The sequence below is a fragment of the Oncorhynchus tshawytscha genome, linkage group LG05, assembly GCF_018296145.1.
Source record: "Oncorhynchus tshawytscha isolate Ot180627B linkage group LG05, Otsh_v2.0, whole genome shotgun sequence".
NCBI lineage: Eukaryota > Metazoa > Chordata > Actinopteri > Salmoniformes > Salmonidae > Oncorhynchus > Oncorhynchus tshawytscha.
The window spans coordinates 16,412,767-16,438,897 of record NC_056433.1 but is presented as its reverse complement, the minus strand read 5'-3'; the positions used below and the strand labels follow the sequence as shown (position 1 = coordinate 16,438,897).

General features: G+C 44.5%; 1 protein-coding gene across 6 annotated transcripts in view; it reads right to left on the bottom strand.

Annotated features, from left to right (window-relative positions):
* Positions 1-26,131, bottom strand: part of LOC112250017 (unconventional myosin-VI) — a 132,271-nt gene that overhangs the window by 75,315 nt on the left and 30,825 nt on the right. For 5 of the 6 annotated variants that reach the window (XR_006083357.1, XM_042321548.1, XM_042321547.1 and 2 more), the window contains exons 2-10: positions 18,978-19,098; positions 10,085-10,154; positions 9,726-9,799; positions 8,878-9,007; positions 6,455-6,560; positions 4,511-4,566; positions 4,322-4,419; positions 3,831-3,995; positions 2,010-2,090 (exon numbers count right to left, since the gene is read on the bottom strand). Coding sequence is in view for 5 of the 6 variants with exons in the window: in XM_042321548.1 (XP_042177482.1) it covers positions 2,010-2,090; positions 3,831-3,995; positions 4,322-4,419; positions 4,511-4,566; positions 6,455-6,560; positions 8,878-9,007; positions 9,726-9,799; positions 10,085-10,154; positions 18,978-19,094 (897 nt within the window). In the remaining variant the exon portion in view is untranslated. Of the gene's footprint in view, positions 1-2,009; positions 2,091-3,830; positions 3,996-4,321; positions 4,420-4,510; positions 4,567-6,454; positions 6,561-8,877; positions 9,008-9,725; positions 9,800-10,084; positions 10,155-18,977; positions 19,099-19,488; positions 19,606-26,131 lie in introns of all 6 variants that reach the window. The other variant, XM_042321549.1, reaches the window with a different exon arrangement.

Genomic DNA, 26,131 nt, shown 5'->3' with positions numbered 1-26,131 from the left:
GGCAAAGGAAGGAAGTCATTTCATTGGGAGGATAAAGAATTCTCATTGATGTGGTACATTACATCTATCCATACGGTCATGTCAGTGGCTCCTTTCCTAATTCAAATGTTTGCTGCTTATCTGCATCACATCTCAGAGAACAATTTTTCAAGAGGTAAAATACAAAAGGTTTTAATCTGACCAGAATGAAAATAAAACTTTTAGGCTACTTGTGGGAATTTAAAAACTTTTAAAGTAAAACATGTCTCTACTAGAAGCCACTGCATCAGCAGACCAAGACAAAACAACACTCCTCCTTTGACTGAGCAATCCATTAAGTAAAAGTAAAAGCCACTGAGACAGATACAGGGAGCAAGGTGGGGGTAGAGAAGTACATTCTGTTCACTCTCTCCGCAGACAGAGTCGTGCCTAAGTGCATTTCCAATTAGTTCAAGAGATGAGAAACTGTCTGTCATTAGATAGCAAAGGGAATCCTGGCCAAAAACTACAGATAAGAGAGTGTTTCCGTCTGTGATTTTCATGGATATTGGCGTAGTGAAGATGCAATTCAACCAATATATAATATGCACGAGGAAAGAAAGTGGATAGGGGGTTGAGAGAGAGATGGAAAGTGAGGGGGTTGAGAGAGCTGGAGAGATATGGAGAGTGGGGGGCTTGAGAGAGAGTGGGATCCTAATTCAAATGTTTGCTGGGGGTTGAGAGAGAGATGGAGAGAGGGGGTTGAGAGAGAGAGAGAGATGGAAAGTGAGGGGGGTTGAGAGAGCTGCAGAGAGATATGGAGAGTGGGGGCTTGAGAGCAAGAGAGAGGGATGAGAGTGAGGGGTTGAGAGAGAGATGGAGAGAGGGGGGTTGAGAGAGAGAGAGAGATGGAAAGTGAGGGGGTTGAGAGAGATGGAGAGTTAGGGGGTTGAGCGATGGAGAGAGATGGAGAGCGTCTGGGGGCTTGAGAGAGAGAGAGGGATGGAGAGTGAGGGGGTTGAGAGAGATGGAGAGTGAGGGGTTGAGAGAGAGAGAGAGATGGAGAGTGGGGGTTGAGAGAGAGGGATGGAGAGTGGGGGACTTGAGAGAGAGAGGGATAGAGAGGGAGGGGTTGAGAGAGAGATGTGGAGTGAGGGGGTTGAGAGAGAGAGAGAGAGAGATGGAGAGTGGGGGGTTGAGAGAGATGGAGAGTTAGGGGTTGAGAGATGGAGAGTGGGGGCTTGAGAGAGAGAGAGGCATGGAGAGTGAGGGGGTTGAGAGAGAGATGGAGAGTTAGGGGTTGAGCGATGGAGAGAGATGGAGAGCGGGGGCTTGAGAGAGAGAGAGGGATGGAGAGTGAGGGGGTTGAGAGAGATGGAGAGTTGAGGGGGTTGAGAGAGAGAGAGAGATGGAGAATGAGTGGGGGGTTGAGAGAGAGAGGGATGGAGAGTGGGGGACTTGAGAGAGAGAGGGATAGAGAGGGAGGGGTTGAGAGAGAGATGGGAGTGAGGGGGTTGAGAGAGAGAGATGGAGAGTGGGGGGTTGAGAGAGATGGAGAGTTAGGGGTTGAGAGATGGAGAGTGGGGGCTTGAGAGAGAGAGAGGGATGGAGAGTGAGGGGGTTGAGAGAGAGATGGAGAGTGAGGGGGTTGAGAGAGAGAGAGATGGAGAGTGGGGGGTTGAGAGAGAGATGGAGAATGAGGGGGTTGAGAGAGAGAGGGATGGAGAGTGGGGGCTTTAGAGAGAGAGGGATAGAGAGGGAGGGGGTTGAGAGAGAGATGGAGAGTGAGAGGGTTGAGAAAGAGAGAGAGATGAAGAGTGAGAGGGGGTGTTGAGAGAGATGGAGAGTGAAGAGGGGGGCTTGAGAGAGATGGAGAGCTTGAGGGGGTTGAGAGAGAGAGATGGAGAGTGAAGGGGTTGAGAGAGAGATGGAGAGTGAGGGGTTGAGGGAGAGATGGAGAGTGAGGGGGTTGAGAGAGAGATGGAGAGTGAGGGGGTTGAGAGAGAGATGGAGAGTGAGGGGGTTGAGAGAGATTAAGATATGTACCGTACCTCTGGACTCTTGCGGTTCTGAAGGATCTGTTTGTCCGTGTCCTTGTTTGCAAAGAAGCGAGTGCATCCTCTGTTCAAATACTGCAACATAGACAAGAATCAGTAAACAGCAGCAGATTTCATGGATCAATATACCGCAGTATGACAGTTTTAACAATACCTCAAATATCAATTGAATATCCCATCAACGCTGGTCCAGGATGGTTTAACATGATCGTCAACACATCGGACACCATGCATGACCAGTTGCAATATGGCAAACTTGATGACTTTTGAAAGTCAAAGCAAAGTAATATATCCACATCACTGTCTCTGTGTGGACTCAAATACTGATTTTTTGTTTCTTGAGTCTTGAGGATTCACCATTGTTCACAGCAAAGAGTTTATATTTGGCACAAAAGACGTTTCTCCCTCTCTGTAATTGCTTTTGTGCGACTTTTAATGACTTCTCAGTAGCCTGCTCTCTTCCTGCCTGTCACGAGAGATACGGCCTGATGGTGAGTGCGACGACAACTTCCCAGGTGGGTAGAAGAGAAAAACAAAACAGAATCCGGTGGCTTATCTTGTTTGTACGAGAGGAGTATTCTCAGCTGAAACGGAACAAAGGTTTTCATTACAGAGATAGGCCTTTGGGAGGATTCTGTATCGCTCTCCCTCCCCACCCCATTTTTTGTTTCCAGATCAGCAGAAAACAAGTTGAAAACGGATGAGACCATTAGAGGAAGGTAGCTCGGTCAGGTAGAAGTTCCTTGCCTACTGCCCAGAAGAATGCCTTCACTGGAGAGATAGAAATAAGAGGCACGGCCACACAGTACACACATTTATGAAAATATGAGAGGGGAGATGTAGCCTACCGCTGACATGATATATGTGTCAGCATTGACGTTTGACTTAGTTAATCCTATCTTTTCACTGCCACTTCCTTCCTGTCTAGCTGCTCAAACCCATTTTCAATTCAGGATCCATTAGATGCAAATCTGTACTGGGTGTGAAAGAGAAGACACGACTTATATGGGTGCTGTTGTTAATTCTATATTCTAATCTGCACCTCTCGCAAGATGCGCCTGAGCCCTTGTAAAATGTCTGCCGAGAGCCAGGATCTCCAAAGGTCAATAGTAATGTCCAAGTGGAATTGGATATCAGCAGAAATGTCACTGCCATTAACCATGCATCACCCCATTTGTTTATCTCCATTACAGTGGACGATATTGCTGTCAAGAAGTGGAGTCAAAGCACCTCATCTTCCTGAGGCTGAGCGGGACCAGAAACTGAAAGAGACTGAGGCTGAGCGGGACCAGACAGGGAAGTTTAAAAGAGGGACTCAATAGTGGACAGAGCAGGAGGAGAGTTTTTACAACTTAGCTAAAAACCTGCCAGCTAACGATAACAGAACAGGCTTTCCTTAAAGTACAATGAGATGGATAGTTTTATTTGTGAAGTTGATGCCAAGAAAATAAACGATGGCTGAGTGTGCCATCTAGTGGTCTCCGAGCCACGGAGCAACATTAACCATTCATGCAAATGTCTATCATGACTTGACATTTTTATAGCAGCATTTTATCTTTAAGCTGAAACACCAAAAGGTGTGAGCCTCCTTAATAATTAATGATGCACTGCGATAATCAGAGGAGCTTCTCTGCCCCCCGTTGCAGAGACAGCAGAGACTGCATAGGACAGCGCAGTGTCCTTAGAATGACGAGACAAGGTTATACCTTTTTCGACTGAGACGAACCAAGCCGAGCAATACAGCGCCAGCCTGGTTACGTATCCACTCTGGAGGGTCAAGACAGGGAACAAGGCTGGCCCGTAGGCCACACTCACCCTGAAGGTGTCTGGTGATTCCAGGTGGAACTTGGTCCTGATGTCCTCGGAGGCTCCAGCACACAGCCGGTAGAAGATGTGGTAGTTCCTCTCCTCCTGGCTCTGCTGGCAGATCCTGGATTTCTCCAGCAGGTAGTGGGACACGAAGCCTCCCACCACAGTATTCTAAGTGACACAACAACACATGTTCAATTAGAAACAGAACTGGGTTCAAATACTACTTTAAATAATGTTCAATATTTAAAGATGCAGTCTGGGCTCTTAATAAGCAATCATACATTTATAAAATATATTATACGAATTGCTTTTTATTTTATTTTACTGGTACAATGGAACAAACACAAGTCTCAAAACTAATGTCCACCCATCTGGCACTCGAGGCTAGCCAAAGCAGACACAAAGTATTTTAAAGAATTGTCAAATCACTATTTTGGTGTTGTTGTCTGATGATTTCATTGATAGTGAATTATTATGCTGTGGTGCTGCTGCACCTTTTCGTTGAAGTGGATCTCTACAAACTTCCCAAAGCGACTACTGTTGTTATTCCTGACAGTTTTAGCGTTTCCAAAAGCTTCTAGCAGGGGATTGGCTGTGGGATTGATGAAGAAGAAAAGCAATTAAAACACTAATCCATACTGTGGTATGAGGTCATGCTGCTGGGAAGTGAAATTAATATTTACCTTCAACTATTCTCTCATCAATATCTTGACCTGTTCCATAGGATGTTGTCAAGTATCTAAAGCGCAGAAAGAAATAATCAGAGTTAAAAGGGAAGTTTAAAGTTTTACATATGGCCTTATTTTCACTCTGTTGTAGTTGATCCCACAAACAATTTTTATTTTATATTTTGTTTCGTTAGAGGTTGTTATATATACATATATACACACACACACACACACACACACACACACACACACACACACACACACACACACACACACACACACACAGAGTTGAAGTAGGAAGTTTACATACACTTAGGTTTGAGTCATTAAAACTCATTTTTCAACCACTCCACAAATGTCTTGTTATTAACAAACTATTAACTATTAACAAACTAATCGGTTAGGGCATCTACTTTGTGCATGACACAAGTCATTTTTCCTACAATTGTTTACAGTCGGATTATTTCCCCGTATCTCAATTCCAGTGGGTCAGAAGTTTACATACACTAAGTTAACTGTGCCATTAAACAGCTTGGAAAATTCCAGAAAATTATGTCATGGCTTTAGAAGCTTCTGATGGGCTAATTGACATCATTTGAGTCAATTGGAGGTGTACCTGTGGTTGTATTTCAAGGCCTACCTTCAAACTCAGTGCCTCTTTGCTTGACATCATGGGAAAATCAAAAGAAATCAGCCAAGACCTCAGAAAGTGTTGTAGACCAGTAAAACAAGCCCTATATCGACATAACCTGAAAGACTGCTCAGCAAGGAAGAAGCCACTACTCCAAAACCGCCATAAAAAAGCCAGACTACGGTTTGCAACTGCACATGGGGACAAAGATCGTACCTTTTGGAGAAATGTCCTCTCGTCTGATGAAACAAAAATAGAACTGTTTGGCCATAATGACCATCGTTATGTTTGGAGGAAAAAGGGGAAAGCTTGCAAGCCGAAGAACACTATCCCAACCGTGAAGCGCGGGGTTGGCAGCATCATGTTGTGGGGGTGCTTTGCTGTAGGAGGGACTGGTGCACTTCACAAAATAGATGGCTTCATGAGGAAGGAAAATTATGTGGATATATTGAAGCAACATCTCAAGACATCAGTCAGGAAGTTAAAGCTTGGTCACAAATGGGTCTTCCAAATGGACAATGACCCCAATAATACTTCCAAAGCTGTGGCAAAATGGCTTAAGGACAACAAAGTCAAGGTATTGGAGTGGCCATCACAAAGCCCTGACCTCAATCCTATAGAAGATTTGTGGGTAGAACTGAAAAAGCGTGTGCGAGTAAGGAGGCCTACAAACCTGACTCAAGTACACCAGCTCTGTCAGGAGGAATGGGCCAAAAATTCACACAACTTATTGTGGAAGGCTACCCGAAATGTTGGACCCAAGTCAAACATTTTAAAGGCAATGCTACCAAATACTAATTGAGTGTATGTAAACTTCTGACCCACTGGGCATGTGATGAAAGAAATAAAAGCTGAAATAAATCACTCTCTCTATTATTATTCTGACATTTCACATTATTAAAATAAAGTGGTGATCCTAAGACAGGGAATTTTAGCTAGGATTAAATGTCAGGAATTGTGAAATACTGAGTTTAAATGTATTTGGCTAAGGTGTATGTAAACTTTCAACTTCAACTGTATATATAAAAAACAGTTTAAAACAAATCAACTACAATCATATAGAGTGAAAATACGTCTACAGGTAAACATTTGTGAGCTTCCCCTTTAATGTCAGTAGTCTCAGAATATACTTATTTTACATGAACCATTAGAAACAGCCTGCCAGATCAGACTGGGTCTGTGTCCCAAATGGTACCCTAATCCTTATATAGTGCACTACTTTTGACTAGCTCTGGTAAAACATAAAATAATGCAGTACATAAGGATTGGGGTGTCACTTGGGACACACTCTGTGTGTTGACGATACACAGGGAATGTCATGACTTTACCGGAGGACAAACTTGGTGTTCTCAGTCTTCCCGGCACCAGACTCCCCGGACACGATGATGGACTGGCTCATCTTCAGCACCCTCATGTCCCTGTAGGCCTTGTCAGCTGACACACAGACATCCAGACAGCTGTTTACAATTTGTTAACCCTCTCCTTTTCCTCAGTGATACAAAATGTATCTCAATGGGATCATAAATTAAGCCTATGGTTGCATTAGACATGCATGCTGTACAATGAATGCTCCTTGTACTTCTAAATCACATGCTAGATGACAGTATTCATTGTTTACCATTTACCTCAGTGACATACAACTTCTCTGAATGAGATCCTCAAGATGATGTTTGCATTAGCAAAGTCACACTGCACAATGAATGCTCACTGTTAATAGGCAGGGTTGGGTAGGTTACTTTCTAAATGTAATCCGTTACAGTTACTAGTTACCTGTCCAAAATTATAATCAGTAACTTCACTTGTGGATTACCCAAACTCAGTAACGTAATCTGATTACATTTCGTTACTTTTTAAAGATTACTTAGAAGAAGACAAAAATGTATATGCTACCAATTGAACGACTTCTATTGCAGGATAAATAATGTTAAAGTTCACATATCTGGCCATATATGGATGTTGTATGTTACTTTATGGGTTGGGTTATGTAGGCTTCTTCTAACCCATCGCTTTCTACTACATATAATACAATTAAATTATATCTTTACATTAAAAACCAAAGTCTATCAGAATTCCAGTCATTCAAATAAATGATCTTGAACTTCAAGAATAGGACTTGGAAAAATGGAAGTGTAAGTTTAGCCAAATTGTTTTACCTGAGCACGACCCCAAAACTAAGGACTTATTAACCAGCCCTACTCTGTTGTTTATGATTGTGTTGTCATGGAGGACTGATTGGGCTCATTGATTAGAGTTGAAAAATAAATACTGCTCTCATGGAATGGCATTCTTTGAGCACTACTGAAAGTGCTATTGACGTGAAAAAGGAATGCCATATTTGCATTTGCTATAGGCCTATTGTTTCAATAACAACATGGCTGCCCCGCCTTTTTTGGGGGAAAAAGCTGAGGGATGGGCCTCGAAAAATGTAACCGCTCAAATTAATAGACAGAGATATGGATGAAAAGACTGACCATCCATGATATCAAAATGATTGTTTTAACCATGTTATGAGGCTATACAGTGTTTGTTTACATTTATTTAGTCTACAAATGTTAGGGTAAAACAAGCTTATATTTTGGGTTCTCATGGAGTGTGACAGTTGAACTAAAATCATCAGGCATTTATAAGTTATATTCTTCAACAATCAATGGATGTATATATCATTTATAAGTACAAAAATGGATGTAGCATCTACAGATTGCTCCATTAAGTCTATCAAAAGTGTGCGAGTTTGAGAATGTGTCCATCAGGCCAATGGATTTTTTACATTTTATATCAGCATGAATTAGACTGAGTAATAGAAGCCAGACTTGGGATGGGATCCACACTATGCAGCTGTTGCAAGAGCGCATTTTCACAGGCTGTCCACTGGTTTCGAAAATAATGATTGATATGCAACTTAAACTTCTTGAATTCAACCATTATTGGGCTCAAATACACATTTGTGAACAGTCAGCGACAACAACCAAAATCTGTAAGGTGCAAATAGCTAAATGAGAGAGCAGCAGTGTGATTTACATCAATGCACTATGTAGATATCAACAATAAGTGATATCTCTATCGCCGTAGACTACACCACTGCGGTCATCCTTATCCCTGAGCGTTTATTCAAGTTGGATAGCACCATTGGAAGACACAGCTTGGACTGTAGCCTACAAAAGTCCATTCCTGCTCTTGTCCCGCGATCCATCAAACACATTTGGTGTGTTGTCATAGGGGTCTCTGACCTCTGGTCACACTCGCTCAGGTGGAACACATTTGTGCCTTTTTTCAATGCTGATTTGAATGTCATTGAGAAAACAGAGAAGTGTCAAAGATTTTTTTGTAAACATCCTTTCTGAATGTAAAAGTAATCCTCGAAGTAATCATCTACTTTTTAAAAAGCATTTGTAATCTGATTACAATATTTTTTCTGGTAACATAACGGATTACAGTTAGTTTTTTTGCAATCCCTTACATGTAACGGCTCAGATTACATGTAATCCGTTACTCCCCAACCCTGTTAATAGGTAGCTAAATCACACTGGTAAGCAAAATGACTATAGACTGCCCTCTGGTGGGCAGATGTGAAAGCGTAGCACATTGTCAGCCCAAAAGTGGCAGGGACTTTGTGTCGGAGTCCCGAATGGCACCCTATTCTCTACATAGCACACTACTTTTGACCTATATAGTGCCCATAGAGCATTGATCAAAAGTAATGCACTATACAGGGAATAGAGTGCCATTTGGAACCTTCCTTCCCAGTTCTCACCAATAGCGTAGACGTGGGGCGGAAGGGTGCCCAGGGACCTCCCATGGTACTGTTTAATGGTCTCGGGAGCATAGAGCTTTGGGATGTCATAGTAGGGGTTCACTGCTATCAGGATATTAGCTACAAACGTCTGGGAGAAAAACAAAGAGAAGTCAGAAATACTCTAGTACACATATAGGAATCTGTTTTTAGTGAGACGCTGTACATTTGTGTTGATATGACACCCAGTTTTTTCTCAGTGACCTAAGAAAACACTTGAGTCCCATCACTGCTAAAAGGAATTGTCACTTCATAGGACAAAGCAGGCAGTTTCTCACTGCAACCACTAGATGCCACCTGTTGGAAAACAAGTGTCCCACCGGTCTCCTCTCCACACCTGCCGGCATTCACGTCCCCCTGCCTGCCCCCTGTCACATCAGAGGACCTAATTAAGTTCAGTGGGGAACAGGATAGCACTCCCTGGCTCTGTTCTGCTTCCTGGCTGATTATAGAGGTCACCTGAGCCTGGGGTAGACACAGGGGCCAGCAGGGAGAGTGACAACAAGAGCTAGCTGTGTGTGTGTGCCACTGTAACTGGCCTACCTCCCAGCAAACAACTGACACAGCCCTGAGTGACAATGACAAGCCCATCACGCCTGTCACACTGGGAAGCAGGGAGGGAGGGGACCCACCACAACACATACAGTAGGCACAGAGAGACTGAAGTGACAGGGCTTTAGCATGATAATGAGTGGGTGTTCTATTGAACTCACCCCTGCTGGTTCAACCTGTGGCCTGTTCACCATTGCGCAGACCAGATTGATGAGGAAGACAGCAGGATATAGCTATGTCTGTTATAAAGTACTTACATAAATTCTGTCTTTACTATACCGCACACGGACGTTGTTCAAGAGTGTGGCTTCATTCAAGTACATTAAAGAACCTGAAAAACAACAGATCTGAAGTAAGTTAAGCCAGACTAATCACAACTGTAAAAAGAAGAGGATGGATCAAAATGAAAAACACATAAGAACTTAATGGCACAAAATGACATTCCTCAATCCTCAGGGGAATCATTTGCATCGGGCAACAGTTTCAGGGTTGTAATTTAGTTCAGAACTTCATATAGTGCTGTAAAAACACTTCGGTGTCAGTTAGGGTAGCTTTATGAGATGGTGAGAAACAAAGACCTTGTGGAGACTGAAGCCTTTTGGTAAAACAAACTCACAGTTGTCTTCCACATGTTTGTTGACATCATCCTCAGCCGGAAACACTTGGTTGATCTGGGCCGTAAAGCTCTGAAAAAACAAGATGGAGGTGACAGATGATCAACTAGTCTTTTGTACTTTTAGCATGCCACTATGCTGACACTAGGCTGTTCTCTTTGTTGAAGAGTGGGCAACTACATCAAGTTCACGTGGCTTAGAACATTAAACAATACCCAAAGGAGAGAGAAAGGAGAACATTTTAATCCTTAGGTATATTTGGATTCCAATCAATCTGCTTGCTTTTAATGATATAAATCAGGAGTCTTTTCAAGTCTGTCAATGTGTTATTTTTGCACTCCCAATTAGCTACTAAAAACACTGACTGTTCAGATGCCATTGCTGGCGGGGCCTGGCTCCAGGGCCTGGCTCCAGGGCCTGGCGTACGCAGCAGTAAGTGACAAATCAGGGGACAATTGATTATTTGGAGAGAGGCAGAAACAGGATCTGGGATCTAGCTAGAGAGGTGTTGGCTGGCTGCAAGCTCTTCCAGCCCATGGTCGTTAGTCAGCACCTCCACTGCAGAGTACAGCCACCGTGCCATATTCACTAGAGTTATCAGCACATATGCATGGCCCAGGAAAAACAATACAGTTAGACAAGTGCTGTGAGGCTGGAGCTAGTCTGGCGTTAGTAGGGTGTGTGTGTTTGTTACTTGTAGCACGTGTTTAGGGTAAACACATCTGGTGAACACTATGGGTTATTTCAGAATCCTAAAAGCATCTCAAAGCACATCGCGATTTCAAGTAAGCGTGACTCAGTGTGTGATAGAACACCAAAGGGTTAGTCTGACTGATGAGATTTACTAGTCCCTCCCTCTCTCTCCACCCCTCCCTTTTCTCTCTCTCTCCACCCCTCCCTTCTCTCTCTCTCCACCCCCCTCCACCTCTCCCTCCCCACCCCTCCCTCTCCCTCCCTCCTCCCCACCCCTCTCTCCCTCTACCCACCCTTCCCCCCTCCCTCCCTCCTCTCTCTCCACCCACCCCTCCCTCCCTCCCTCCTTCTCTACCCACCCCTCCCTCCCTCCCTCCCTCTACCCACCCCCCCTCCCTCCCTCCTTCTCTACCCACCCCTCCCTCCCTCCCTCCCTCCTTCTCTACCCACCCCTCACTCCCTCCCTCTCTACCCACCCCTCACTCCCTCCCTCTCTACCCACCCCCCCTCTCTACCCACCCACCCCTCCCTCTCTCTCTACCCACCCCTCCCTCCCTCCCTCTCCACTACCCATTAAGTCCCAGAGAGCTTGAAAGAAAACACGGTCACATGCTTCTGATTTGTCACAAAAACAAACGGTGTTAAAAGTCCAAACTAAGGGGGGCAGCTAAGTCCAAGCTACAAAGAAATACATAGTCTATCCCAATGTTTTCAAAGTTAGCTAATCCAATGTCAAGATATTTTTATTAAAGCATATATGAGATACACATCCATGTTCATAGAATTCTGAACAAACATACAGTAAGTTCTCTTAGGCACTACTAGGCTAACCAAAGTTAGTGAAAGCTCGCTGGCTGCTCCACTCTCCTTCTGCATGGATATATTCTCCTGGCCAGCAGCTATAACACAACACCAGCTAAAAGCCTTCTGCCATTTTACCTTACCATTCCACAAGTGATTCAGACATTACACTAGGGAAAAATTAACATGTTTAACAAATATTTGAGAAGTTTGTGTGGGGAACACATGTGGGTTGACATAAGACCTTAGACTACTAAGTGGGTCTGATAGGCTGTGAAGTGTAGCTAGCTAGAACAAACCAGACACAGTGGATACGTCCCAAAAGGCACCCTATTCCCTACATAGTGCACAACTTTTGACCACTGCCCTAACTGCTGGTCGAAAGTAATGCACTATGTAGGGAAAAGGGTGCCATATGGGATGCAGTCAGCCAGATTCTGCTCCCTCCTGTGGGCCATGGGGCCCTGTTGGCCCCAGCTCCCCCATGTGGACCATGGGGCCCTGTCGTTTGCTCTCAGCCCCCTCCTGTGGGCCATGGGGCCCTGTCGTTTGCTTTCAGCTCCCTCCTGTGGGCCATGGGGCCCTGTCGTTTGCTCTCAGCTCCCTCCTGTGGGCCATGGGGCCCTGTCGTTTGCTCTCAGCTCCCTCCCTTGGGCCATGGGGCCCTGTCGTTTGCTCTCAGCTCCCTCCTGTGGGCCATGGGGCCCTGTCGTTTGCTCTCAGCTCCCTTCTGTGGGCCATGGGGCCCTGTTGGCCCCAGCTCCCCCTTGTGGACCATGGGGCCCTGTCGTTTGCTCTCAGCCCCCTCCTGTGGGCCATGAGGCCCTGTTGTTTGCTCTCAGCTCCCTCCCTTGGGCCATGGGGCCCTGTCGTTTGCTCTCAGCCCCCTCCTGTGGGCCATGAGGCCCTGTTGTTTGCTCTCAGCTCCCTCCCTTGGGCCATGGGGCCCTGTCGTTTGCTCTCAGCTCCCTCCTGTGGGCCATGGGGCCCTGTCGTTTGCTCTCAGCTCCCTCCTGTGGGCCATGGGGCCCTGTCATTTGCTCTCAGCCCCCTCCTGTGGGCCACGGGGCCCGGTTGGCCTCAGCCCCCTCCTGTGGGCCACGGGGCCCGGTTGGCCTCAGCCCCCTCCTGTGGGCCATGGGGCCCGGTTGGCCTCAGCCCCCTCCTGTGGGCCACGGGGCCCGGTTGGCCTCAGCCCCCTCCTGTGGGCCATGGGGCCCGGTTGGCCTCAGCCCCCTCCTGTGGGCCATGCGGCCCGGTCGGCATCAGCTCCCTCCTGTGGGCCATAGTGCCCGGTTGGCCTCAGCTCCCTCCTGTGGGCCATAGTGCCCGGTTGGCCTCTGCTGGGCCAGCAATTTAGTCCGTGTCTCAAATGGCACTCTTGTCCATCGGCCTATTCCATTGAAAGTATTAACACTATATAGGGAATAGGTTGCTATTTGGGATGCGGCCTTAGTCTCTCCAAATAAAGAGGCACAGCAAGAGGGATTTAAAATCTCCAAGGTTGAAGAAGCCAAGGTGACATACAGTCAGTTCATTCTTTCCTGCAATGGGCCCAGACTGGCAGGATTTTATAGCACTGAGCCATGTGAGGTGACTGAAGTTTAGAGGAGCGGGAGAGGGAGAGAAGGAAGGGGAGGAGGATGACGCAATGCCCCCTGAATTTAAACACGTCCCTCCCCCCTCGGTCTCTTGCTCTTTCACCGACACCAAGGCAGAGTGAAACAGTCCAGGAACTGTCAGCGTCCCAAATGGCACCCTATTCACTTTATAGTGCAATATTTTCAACCAGGATTCACAGGGCTCCGGTCTAAAGTAGTGTACTGTATAGGGAATATGGAGCAATTGGGGACGCAGGCCAAGTCAGGAACACATTACCTAATGCTGTGGGCCACAGAGTCCGCCATTGTGGCTAAAGCTGTGAGTGTGACGTGGTGCCATGCACTGAGCAACGCCTCTCTCCTGAAGTCCCCCTACAGGGGTCTACCAGGCTGCGTATGCCGCTGCTGCTCTGAGTGGGTCGGGTGACAAGGGAGCTCACCGTACACTGGCACAAACTGGCTGCCACTGGACAGAACACACATTGTGCCCCTCAGACTCCATGTTAAGGCCCAGAACTGGCCATAACGGCCGGAGAATGGACACATCCGTTACGTGCACGCACACACGCACACAGCTTCCTTCATAATAAAGGATCTGACGGAGTCCCATACTTTATGGGCCGGATGTAAACACACTAAGTGAACAGATTGTTTGAGGACAACGTTCAGCTGATGACAGAGCCACACAAGGAAGTATGAGTTACCATAGAAACTGGGTTTGGCTAACATCAAAAACTTTGTGTAACACATGATCTAGCCTAGTGAAAAAGTGAATTAGCAGTGACTGGTGGCTTCTATGGGAAAGCCTACTTGATCTCAGATACTGGGGCTTCATTTTGTACCCGTGTCGGAAGTTACCCTCTGTCGGGTATCCCGTATAGGGCGCCCGCTGCAGCTTTTCTAGAAAGAGAGCTACTTCAAAAAAATTAAACACGTCGCAAGCTACAATTATTTTTTTCTAGCTTTCAAATAGGCACATTCTTCTCTTCTCTCCCCCTGGGTCCTAATTGTACAAGAGAACGTAGTCTGTCAACATACTTGGTAAAAGAATGCTTAATAAACAACTCTAAGGGGGACCTTTAAAATATGACCCCCCTCCAAATAATTATGTTTAATATTTTCCTAAATGATGTTCTGAGTTTTATATTCCTGGTTTTAGATTTGTTTTAGTTTTTCACTCTTAAAATTACAATTGTTCACAAAGAAAAAACTAATTGGATGTTCTGAGTCCATGTTAATGCTTAAATCATATCAGAAGACAATTATTTTTAGGTCTCGAAGAAAACTAACAGATTTAGATTTTTTTGTATAATTCACTTCAATTGTGCATCTGGCCCTTTAATTGCGCACCTAGTGAGTAAGGAATGTGCTGGTCTAGCGATGGTTCTGTACTGTTGCATTTCATGGCGAAGTTTGCAAATAACAAATAATAGAAAGAAATTATATACAGTGCATTCAGAAAGTTTTCAGACCTCTTGACTTTTTCCATATTTTGTTACGTTACAGCCTTATTCTAAAATGGATTAAATTGATGGGGGAAACAATCTACACACAATACCCAATAACGACAAAGCAAAAACACGTTTTTAGAAAATGTGTCAAATGTATAAGAAATAAAAAACAGAAAAGTCACATTGACAGAAGTATTCAGACCCTTTACTCAGTACTTTGTTGAAGCACCTTTGGCAGCGATTACAGCCTCAAGTATTCTTAGGTATAACGCTACAAGCTTGGCACATTTGGTGAGTTTCTCCCATTCTTCTCTGCATATCCTCTTAAGCTCTATCAGATTGGATGGAGAGCTTTGCTGCACAGATATTTTCAGGTCTCTCCAGAGATTCAGGCCAAACAGTTCAATCTTGGTTTCATCATTCATTTTTTCCTCTCGCTCCTACTGAAAAGCCAATTGTCCCGGTTGATATATTATCTAATAGATATTTGAAAAACACCTTGAGGATTGATTATAAAAAACGTTTGCCATGTTTTTGTCGATATTATGGATATAATTTAGATTTTTTTTTCGCCGTTGTCGTGACCACTATTTCCGGTGGATTTCTCAACATAACGTGACCAACAAACGGAGGTATTTTGGGTATAAAAATCATCTTTATGGAACAAAAGGAACATTTGCTGTCTAACTGGGAGTCTCGTTAGATTGCTTTGTAGGTTTGTATTTTTAGTTTGGTCAGGGTGTGATGTGGGTGGGTATTCTATGTTATAGGTCTAGGTTTTCTTTATCTATGTGTTTGGCCTGGTATGGATACGCTGTCTACGTTGTCTCTGATTGAGAATATTAGCCTGTTTTCCCATTTTGAGTTGTGGGTGATTATTTCCATGTCAGAACTGTTGGGTTATGGTTTCCGTACCACGCTGCACTTTGGACTTCCTCTCCTTCCACCAATGAAAATCGTTACAGTAAATGACTATTGTAGCTAGAAACAGCTGATTTTTAAAATGGAATATCTACATAGGCGTACAGAGGCCCATTATGAGCAACCATCTCCTGTGTTCCAATGGCACATTGTTAGCTAATCCAAGTTTATAATTTTAAAAGGCTAATTTATCATTAGAAAACCCTATTGCAATTATGTTAGCACAGCTGAAAACTGAAAACTGACACTCACATCCGTCATCATGAAGTGCTTTGAGAGACTAGTCAAGGACCATATCACCTCCACCCTACCTGACACCCTTGACCCACTCCAATTTGCTTACCGCCCAAATAGGTCCACAGACGATGCAATCTCAACCACACTGCACACTGCCCTAACCCATCTGGACAAGAGGAATACCTATGTGAGAATGCTGTTCATCGACTACAGCTCGGCATTCAACACCATAGTACCCTCCAAGCTCGTCATCAAGCTCGAGACCCTGGGTCTCGACCCCGCCCTGTGCAACTGGGTACTGGACTTCCTGACGGGCCGCCCCCAGGTGGTGAGGGTAGGCAACAACATCTCCTCCCCGCTGATCCTCAACACTGGGGCCCCACAAGGGTGCGTTCTGAGCCCCCTCCTGTACTCCCTGTTCACCCACGACTGCGTGGCCATGCACGCCTCCAACTCAATCATCAAGTTTGGACGACACAACAGTGGTAGGCTTGATTACCAACAACGACTCCAGACGGCCTACAGGGAGGAGGTGAGGGCCCTCGGAGTGTGGTGTCAGGAAAATAACCTCACACTCAACGTCAACAAAACTAAGGAGATGATTGTGGACTTCAGGAAACAGCAGAGGGAACAACCCCCATCCACATCGATGGAACAGTAGTGGAGAGGGTAGCAAGTTTTAAGTTCCTCGGCATACACATCACAGACAAACTGAATTGGTCCACTCACACAGACAGCATCGTGAGGAAGGCGCAGCAGCGCCTCTTCAACCTCAGGAGGCTGAAGAAATTCGGCTTGTCACCAAAAGCACTCACAAACTTCTACAGATGCACAATCGAGAGCATCCTGGCGGGCTGTATCACCGCCTGGTATGGCAACTGCACCGCCCTCAACCGTAAGGCTCTCCAGAGGGTAGTGAGGTCTGCACAACGCATCACCGGGGGCAAACTACCTGCCCTCCAGGACACCTACACCACCCGATGCTACAGGAAGGCCATAAAGATCATCAAGGACATCAACCACCCGAGCCACTGCCTGTTCACCCCGCTGTCATCCAGAAGGCGAGGTCAGTACAGGTGCATCAAAGCTGGGACCGAGAGACTGAAAAACAGCTTCTATCTCAAGGCCATCAGACTGTTAAACAGCCACCACTAACATTGAGTGGCTACTGCCAACACACTGTCAATGACACTGACTCTACTCCAGCCACTTTAATCACGGGAATTGATGGGAAATTATGTAAATATATCACTAGCCACTTTAAACAATGCTACCTTATATAATGTTACTTACCCTACATTGTTCATCTCATATGCATACGTTGATACTGTACTCTATATCATCGACTGCATCCTTATGTAATACATGTATCACTAGCCACTTTAACTATGCCACTTGGTTTACATACTTATCTCATATGTATATACTGTACTCGATATCATCTACTGTATCTTGCCTATGCTGCTCTGTACCATCACTCATTCATATATCCTTATGTACATATTCTTTATCCCCTTACACTGTGTATAAGACAGTAGTTTTTTTTTGGAATTGTTAGTTAGATTACTTGCTCGTTATTACTGCATTGTCGGAACTAGAAGCACAAGCATTTCGCTACACTCGCATTAACATCTGCTAACCATGTGTATGTGACAAATAAAATTTGATTTGATTTGATTTGATTTGAAGAAGCAATAAAACTGACCTTCTTTAGACTAGTTGAGTATCTGGAGCATCAGCATTTGTGGGTTCGATTACAGGCTCAAAATGGCCAGAAACAAAGACCTTCCTTCTGAAACTCGTCAGTCTATTCTTGTTCTGAGAAATGAAGGCTATTCCATGCCAAGAAACTGAAGATCTTGTACAACTGTGTACTACTCCCATCACAGAATAGCACAAACTGGCACTAACCAGAATAGAAAGTGGGAGGCCCCGGAAAACACCCGTCTCAACTTCAACAGTGAAGAGGCGACTCCGGGAAGCTGGCCTTCTAAGCAGAGTTCCTCTGTCTAGTGTCTGTGTTGTTTTGCCCACCTTAATCTTTTATTTTTATTGGCTAGTCTGAGATATGGCTTTTTCTTTGCAACTCTGCCTAGAAGGCCAGCATCGGGGTCGCCTATTCACTGTTGAGACGGGTGTTTTGCGGGTACTATTTAATGAAGCTGCCAGTTGAGGACTTGAGGCATCTGTTTCTCAAACTAGACACTAATGTACTTGTCCTCTTGCTCAGTTGTGCACCGAGGCCTCCCACTCCTCTTTCTATTGTGGTTAGAGCCAAAATCTAGTTGGTGATCCCTGATCTGCAGGGTACCATCTGCAGGGTACCATCTGTAGCCCTCAAACGCAACTCTGGTCCTCGAAAACCAGTTCCACTGCTTGTTTCATTGTTCCCCCTCTAATCAGGGACTGATTTAGGTTGGAATGAACATTGAGTGAGTGGCTACTGCCAACACACTGTCAATGACACACTGTCAATGACACTGACTCTACTCCAGCCACTTTAATCATGGGAATTGATGGGAAATTATGTAAATATATCACTAGCCACTTTAAACAATGCTACCTTATATAATGTTACTTACCCTACATTGTTCATCTCATATGCATACGTTGATACTGTACTCTATATCATCGACTGCATCCTTATGTAATACATGTATCACTAGCCACTTTAACTATGCCACTTGGTTTACATACTTATCTCATATGTATATACTGTACTCGATATCATCTACTGTATCTTGCCTATGCTGCTCTGTACCATCACTCATTCATATATCCTTATGTACATATTCTTTATCCCCTTACACTGTGTATAAGACAGTAGTTTTTTTTTGGAATTGTTAGTTAGATTACTTGCTCGTTATTACTGCATTGTCGGAACTAGAAGCACAAGCATTTCGCTACACTCGCATTAACATCTGCTAACCATGTGTATGTGACAAATAAAATTTGATTTGATTTGATTTGATTTTAGGTAGAACAGCAAACCCTCAGGTTCCGGACTTCGTAGGGGAAGAGTTGAGCACCCTTGATCTATAGGGTACCATCTAAAAACTAACTCTTGCAGTTTTTAAAATAGATGTTTCACTGGTGGCCTCCACACCACACCATTATGTCAATTCTCTGGGTGGAAAATATTACAGTGATCATGGACGTCTGTTTTTGAACATGCGTGTGTGATCACCTACCTTTTGCCCCTGTTTCAGCGGCTCGATGGTCAAACTGTCTGCTCCTATGTCCACTATGGTCCCCAGCTGGAACCCATCTCCTGGGTGGGGCGCCCACACCGGCTTCCCATCCTCCATGACACTACAAGACAAGAAGTCAGACACAGGGGGCCATTAGAGGCTGGTACCTTTCCTAAAGCCATCAAAACAGTTATCACATTTAATTCACACTTTTTAAAAATTCCTTTATCCCCAAGGGGCAATTAGCCTACAAAGTTATTACAAAATGTACAGGCTAGCACTACACATAAGACAATAGATCAAGCAAAACTGTGTATGGAATGGCTAATACTCACTCCCAGTATGCTTTAAAATTGAATAGCCTATATTTCTAAATCCTATTTTTAAGGTGTTTGCTTAATTTCACTGGCACTAGACTTATACCCAAATGGCACCCTATTGCCTTTATAGTGAACTACTTTTGCCCAGGGCATTTGGGGTGCACACTAATTGTAGAGTATTTGTAGCCTACCCTAAGCAGATGAGCAGCACACCAGCAGATTCAGGTTAAACACATTCTCCTGGGCCTTGCTGTGGCCAGGTCTCCAATAATCATGTTGTTGAGTCCAACCACCAGCTGATCCTGTTACTGTGGTGAGATTACAATACAGTAGAATGAGCAGCCTAACAGCCCCTCAGGGAAATGTGCAGCCACCCCAGGCTGTTGTGTTGTGATCCATAAAAAAACACATAGCCTAAAGGGATGACAGACAGGCCACAAACTACTTCAATGTGTAGGTCTAAGTCTGGGCCAAAACAACTCTGACGTAAGACCCCATAGAGCAGCGTTTCCCAAACTCGGTCCTGGGGACCCCAAGGGAAGCATGTTTAGTTGTTTTGCCCTAGAACTAAACAATATTTTGTTCTTGCTTGATACCGTAAGAAAGCCCAAGTCAGCTATACCTGCGCCAAAACTCTGCTACTTGTCCATCCTATAGCTTGTTCTCCATCTTCTTTTTAAATAGTGAGCCAACATGATTTCAGCACTTTTATTTCCCTGACTGATCAAAACTAGCTTCTCATGCTCTCTTGTTTCTCGGTATCAAACATATAGTGAGCAATATGTTAGGAACATTAAATCGGAATATAAATCGCAATACATATCGTATCGGCACCTAAGTATTGGGATAATATCGTTACTTAAGGAGCAATTCTCAGCAGTAACATTAGTGGCACACTGGAGCCGGATGCCCACATTTAAGTTTCTCCAATTCAGAGTTCGTTCCAGATAGAGGTCTGTTGACCGAGAATTGAGACACAAATCTGTAGAGTTTGTCCAGGTCCTAGGACCTTAGGGTGTCCAGACTCCTAGACCTTAGTGCTGCTTTTGACACCATCGATCACCACATTCTTTTGGAAAGATTGGAAACCCAAATTGGTCTACACGGACAAGTTCTGGCCTGGGTTAGATCTTATCTGTCGGAAAGATATCAGTTTGTCTCTGTGGATGGTTTGTCCTCTGACAAATCAACTGTAAGTTTCAGTGTTCCTCAAGGCTTTGTTTTAGGACCACTATATATTTTACCTCTTGGGGATGTCATTCGAAAACAATGTTAACTTTAACTTTCACATTAAAATACAGGTGCCACTGACACAAATAACTATGCTAAAATGAAAAGCAAACAAACTCAATGAGTGAAATGTCAGACTAAGCCTAGTTTGTTCAGCATCTCCACAGGGGCTTTCCCTCTTGTGAAACAATGGAATAGCTAGGGCCTGATCAACTTGGCACTGACAAATCAAATCAAATCAAATTTTATTTGTCACATACACATGGTTAGCAGATGTTAATGCGAGTGTAGCGAAATGCTTGTGCTTCTAGTTCCGACAATGCAGTAATAACGAGCAAGTAATCTGACTAACAATTCCAAAAAAAACTACTGTCTTATACACAGTGTAAGGGGATAAAGAATATGTACATAAGGATATATGAATGAGTGATGGTACAGAGCAGCATAGGCAAGATACAGTAGATGATATCGAGTACAGTATATACATATGAGATAAGTATGTAAACCAAGTGGCATAGTTAAAGTGGCTAGTGATACATGTATTACATAAGGATGCAGTCGATGATATAGAGTACAGTATCAACGTATGCATATGAGATGAACAATGTAGGGTAAGTAACATTATATAAGGTAGCATTGTTTAAAGTGGCTAGTGATATATTTACATCATTTCCCATCAATTCCCATGATTAAAGTGGCTGGAGTAGAGTCAGTGTCATTGACAGTGTGTTGGCACCCTTGTGGGGCCTTGTGGGGCCCCAATGAGCCTTAGTCCAGAATTGACAAACTAATAGGCCTGGTTGTGTTTAGCTGCTTTCACGTCTAAGGGGTGTGCTGATCCTATTAACCTACTAAAAAGGGTGAGATCATAAATAATAATGGAACATATTTTCTTGTTATAAGCAGAGGAACACTAGTAAAGCCAACCAAATTATGTCAAGGCCTATTCACAATGTTACTGGCCACAACAACAAATGATACAACTAGCCTACATGGGTGCTTGCCTGCAATCTTAAAGTTATTTTTGTCTGGTAATCAAAGTGGAACAAACTTCCTTAAGCTGGAGAGTTTTGAATGTGGACCGTCAATCATAATAACCTCTATAACAATTCAGCACTGTGCCAAGAGCTGACTGGGTCTTTGCTTTTCACATCATCATCATTAAGTTAAATTCAATAATACCCAAAATATCACATCATCCATTCAAACACGGAACTCTCCATGCCTCAGCAGCATAGAAGGCTCTAACTAAGATTCCAGGAATGTCCCTTTATTCAATCAGGTGTAGCAAAGCACAGGTCAAAGGTTGCTAGTAACTTATTGGCTGGGCTGTAAAAATCACCTGCCAATGTAAGTACTACACATCACATCCTCATTCTGAAGTGTAATTCCATCTGAATATAGTATCAAATCAAAGTTTATTGGTCACGTACACAGACTTGCAGATGTTATTGCAGGTGCAGCGAAATGATTGTGTTTCTAGTTCCAACAGTGCAGTAATACAAAAAATACACACATGATCCAAAAAGTAAAAATTAAGAAATTAAGAAATTTCAGAATGAGCAACGTCAGAGAGAATTAGTGAGGTCGGGCACTGATGCTGGCCGATTAGGCTTGGCTCTGTGGTAGTGAAACTCATGCAAAACTCATGACTCCAATATTAGCAGGCAGTGTTTAGACTGTCCACTTTGAAGAGCTAAGACAGAATGGCTATATAAGGAATGGAACATATATGAACAGGGCCTGCTACCATTATAACCTATACAGCTGTCAGATGTGGGTGTTAACAAGCAAGAACTGAGATGGAAAGATAATGGTGGAGAAAGGTCAAGAGGAGTTATTTTCGTATAGAGGGAGGAGATTCTATACGTAATGCAAAGATGGGAGAACTATAAGGCAAATAGGAGTTGTTCATGTACATACAAGGAGTGACTATATGTGCAATGTAAAGACGGGAAAAACTATAGTCAGAACTCTGTAATTAGAGAATTGTGTATTTTCCATGGAAAGGCTCGGCTCTGTTACGTTTGTAATAAAGTCTAAATTGAATTCACAAGTTCCGGTATCTGTGCAAATATTTGACTCAAGATTTTCCACAACAGCTCGCAGTCGGCGTTCCAATTCATCCCAAAGGTGTTCGATGGGGTTGAGGTTAGGACTCTGTGCAGGCGAGTCAAGTTCTTCAACACATCTCGACAAACCATTTCTGCATGGACCTCGCTTTGTGCATGCTGAAACAGGAAGGGGCCTTCCCTAAACTGTTGGCACAAAGTTGGAAGCACAGAATTGTCTAGAATGTAATTGTATGCTGTAGCGTTAAGATTTCCCTTCACTGGAACTAAGGGACCTAGCCCGAACCATGAAAAACAGCCCCAGACCATTATTCCAACTTTTTGGGGAAGGTAGCGTTCTCCTGGCATCAGCCAAACCCAGAATTGTCCATCAGACTGCCAAATGGTGAAGTGTGATTCATCACTCCAGAGAATGCGTTTCCACTCCTCCAGAGTCCAATGGTGGCGAGCTTTACACCACTCCAGCCGAAGCTTGGCATTGCGCATGGTGATCTTAGGCTTGTGTGCGGCTGCTCTGCCATGGAAACCTATTTCATGAAGCTACTGACAAACAGTTTTTGTTCTGACGTTGCTTCCAGAAGCAGTTTGGAACTCTGTAGTGAGTGTTGCAACCGAGGACAGACGATCTTTATGTGCTACGTCACTCGGCGGTCCTGTTCTATGAGCTTGTGTGGCCCACCATATCACGGCATGAAAGTTGTTGCTCCTAGACGTTTCTACTTCACAATAACAGTACTTACAGTTGACCCAAGGAGCTCTAGCAGGGCATAAATTTGACGAACTCACTTGTTGGAAAGGTGGCATCCTATGACGGTGCTACATTGAAAGTCACTGAGCTCTTAAGTAAGGCCAGTCTACTGCCAATGTTTGTCTATGGAGATTGCATGGCAGTGGAACACTTTTGACACCTTGTAGAGTCCATGCACTAACAAATTGAGGCTGTTCTGAGGGCAAAAGGGGTTCAACTCAATATCAGGAAGGTGTTCTTAATGTTTTGTACACTCAGAATATAATGGTGTGTATAGACAGTATGAACGCTATATGAATAGAAAAGGTGTGTAAAGCAGTAGTTATACTGTATTTGATGAGTCATGACTAGAATACAGTGTATACATGTGAAGTGATCAAACAGTATGAACATTATTAAAAGTGACCATTGTTTAATGACTATGTACATAGGGCAGCAGTCTCTAAGATGCAGGATAGAGTACCGGGTGGTAGCCAGCTACTAACGGTGACTAAGGTTCAGGGCAGGGTACTGGGCGGAGGTCGCTAGTGGTGACTAGGAGGCCGGCGGAGGCTGGCTAGCAGCTAGTGGTGACTGTTTACTAGGTATTCTCTATTATCTGTCCATAATATCTTGCTACACCTGGCCAATAACGGTACGGCACATGGCTACCGTCACTCTGACCAGTCTCTATTGAGGAGTGGGAAGTATTCCCAATACTAAGACACGTGACATCAGCACTGATGATGCAGGATTATTTGAATTAGTGTGTCAAAACGTCATTCCTGAAAACACATCAGGATCAGTGGAGGCTGCTGAGGGGAGAACGGCTCATAATAATGTCTGGAACGGAGCCAAATGGAATGGCATCAAACCATGTGTTTGACATATTTGATGCCACTCCTCCCCAATTAAGGTGCCACCAACCTCCTGTGGATCAGGATATGAGGTCAATCCTCAAAATCCCTCCTGGCTTCCTGATGACACGTTCACGGATCGCTTATCAGATTAACCCAGTTAAATATTACTTTAGGACATTTCCATTCCGTCATTCAAGGTGTGGTGGTGGTCTTAGTTCAGTAGAAACTGAATGCAATCCAGTTTGCATTTCAAGATGACTAGAATAACTACTATTACTAGGCCATAAGTAAATATTTGGATGCAAACAAACGGTGTGCCCACCCACAATTAAAGCAGTAGCCTACTCTATTCACATTATCCAAATGTGTTACTAGAACTGCCTTGGCGAGCCATGTAGAGCAGAACAAAGAGTGGCAAGACCGATCGTGAAAACCACCCACAGCAGCCAACACTCTGCATCTGAACATCTGACAGTGTAGCTTCAACTCAAGTCCCATTTTATCTGTCACATACACATAAAAAGTATTGAGTCAGCCACCAATTGTGCTAGTTCTCCCACTTAAAAAGATGAGAGAGGCCTGCAATTTTCATCATAGGTACACTTCAACTATGACAGACAAAATGAGAAAACAAATCCAGAAAATCACATCAGTGATGTGTATGGCGAGGGACTTGAAGCTTCCACCTTCTCCACTGCGGCCCCGTTGATGTGGATAGGGGCGTGCTCCCTCTGCTGTTTCCTGAAGTCCACCATCAAATCAAATTGTATTAGTCACATGCGCTGAATACAACAGGTGTAGACCTTACAGTGAAATGCTTACTTACGAGCCCCCAACCGACAGTGCAGTTTAAAAAAAATACGGATAAGAATAAGAGAAAAGTAACAAGAGGAGCAGTAAAAAAATAACATTATATACAGGGGGGTGCCGGTACAGAGTCAATGTGCGGAGGCACCGGTTAATTGAGGTAGTATGTACATGTAGGTAGAGTTAATTAATGTGACTATGCATAGATGACAACAGAGAGTGGTAGTGGTGTGGAGAGGGGCTTCACACCACTGCCACAATCAGCTCCTTTGTTTTGTTGAAGTTGAGGGAGAAGTTATTTTCCTGGCACCACTCTCCCAGGGCCCTCACCTCCTCCCTGTAGGCTGGCTCGTCATTGTTGGTAATCAGGCCTACTAATATTGTGTCATCTGCAAACTTGATGATTGAATTGTAAGCGTGCGTGGCCACGCAGTCATGGGTGAACAGGGAGTACAGGAGTGGGGTGGGCTGAGCACACACCCTTGTGTTGCCCCTATGTTGAGGATCAGCGAAGTGGAGGTGTTGTTGTCTACCTTCACCCCCTGTGGGCGGCCCGTCAGGAAATCCAGGACCCAGTTGCACAGGGCGGGGTTTGGACTCAGGGCCCCGAGCTTAATGGTGAGCTTGGAGGGTATGCTGAGCTATAGTCAATGAACAGCATTCTTACATAGGTATTCCCATTGTCCAGATGGGATGGGGCAGTGTGCAGTGCGATGGCTATAGCATCATCTGTGGATCTATTGGGGCGGTAAGCAAATTGAAGTGGATCTAGGGTGTCAGGTAAGGTAGAGGTGATATGATCCTTAACTAGCCTCTCAATGACTTCATGATGCCGTGGGGCAATAGTAATTTAGTTCAGTTACCTTTGCTTTCTTGGGTCGAGGAACAATGGTGGACATCTTGACGAAAGTGGGGACAGCAGACTGGGATAGGGAGAGATTGAATATGTCCGTAAACACCCCACCCAGCTGGTCTGCGTACGCTCTGATGACGCGACTATGGATGCCGTCTGGGCCGGCAGCCTTGCGAGGGTTAACACGCTTAAATGTCTTACTCACGTCGGCCACGGAGAAGGAGTCCTTGGTAGCGGGCCGCGTCGGTGGCACTGTGCTATCCTCAAAGTAGGTGAAGAAGGTGT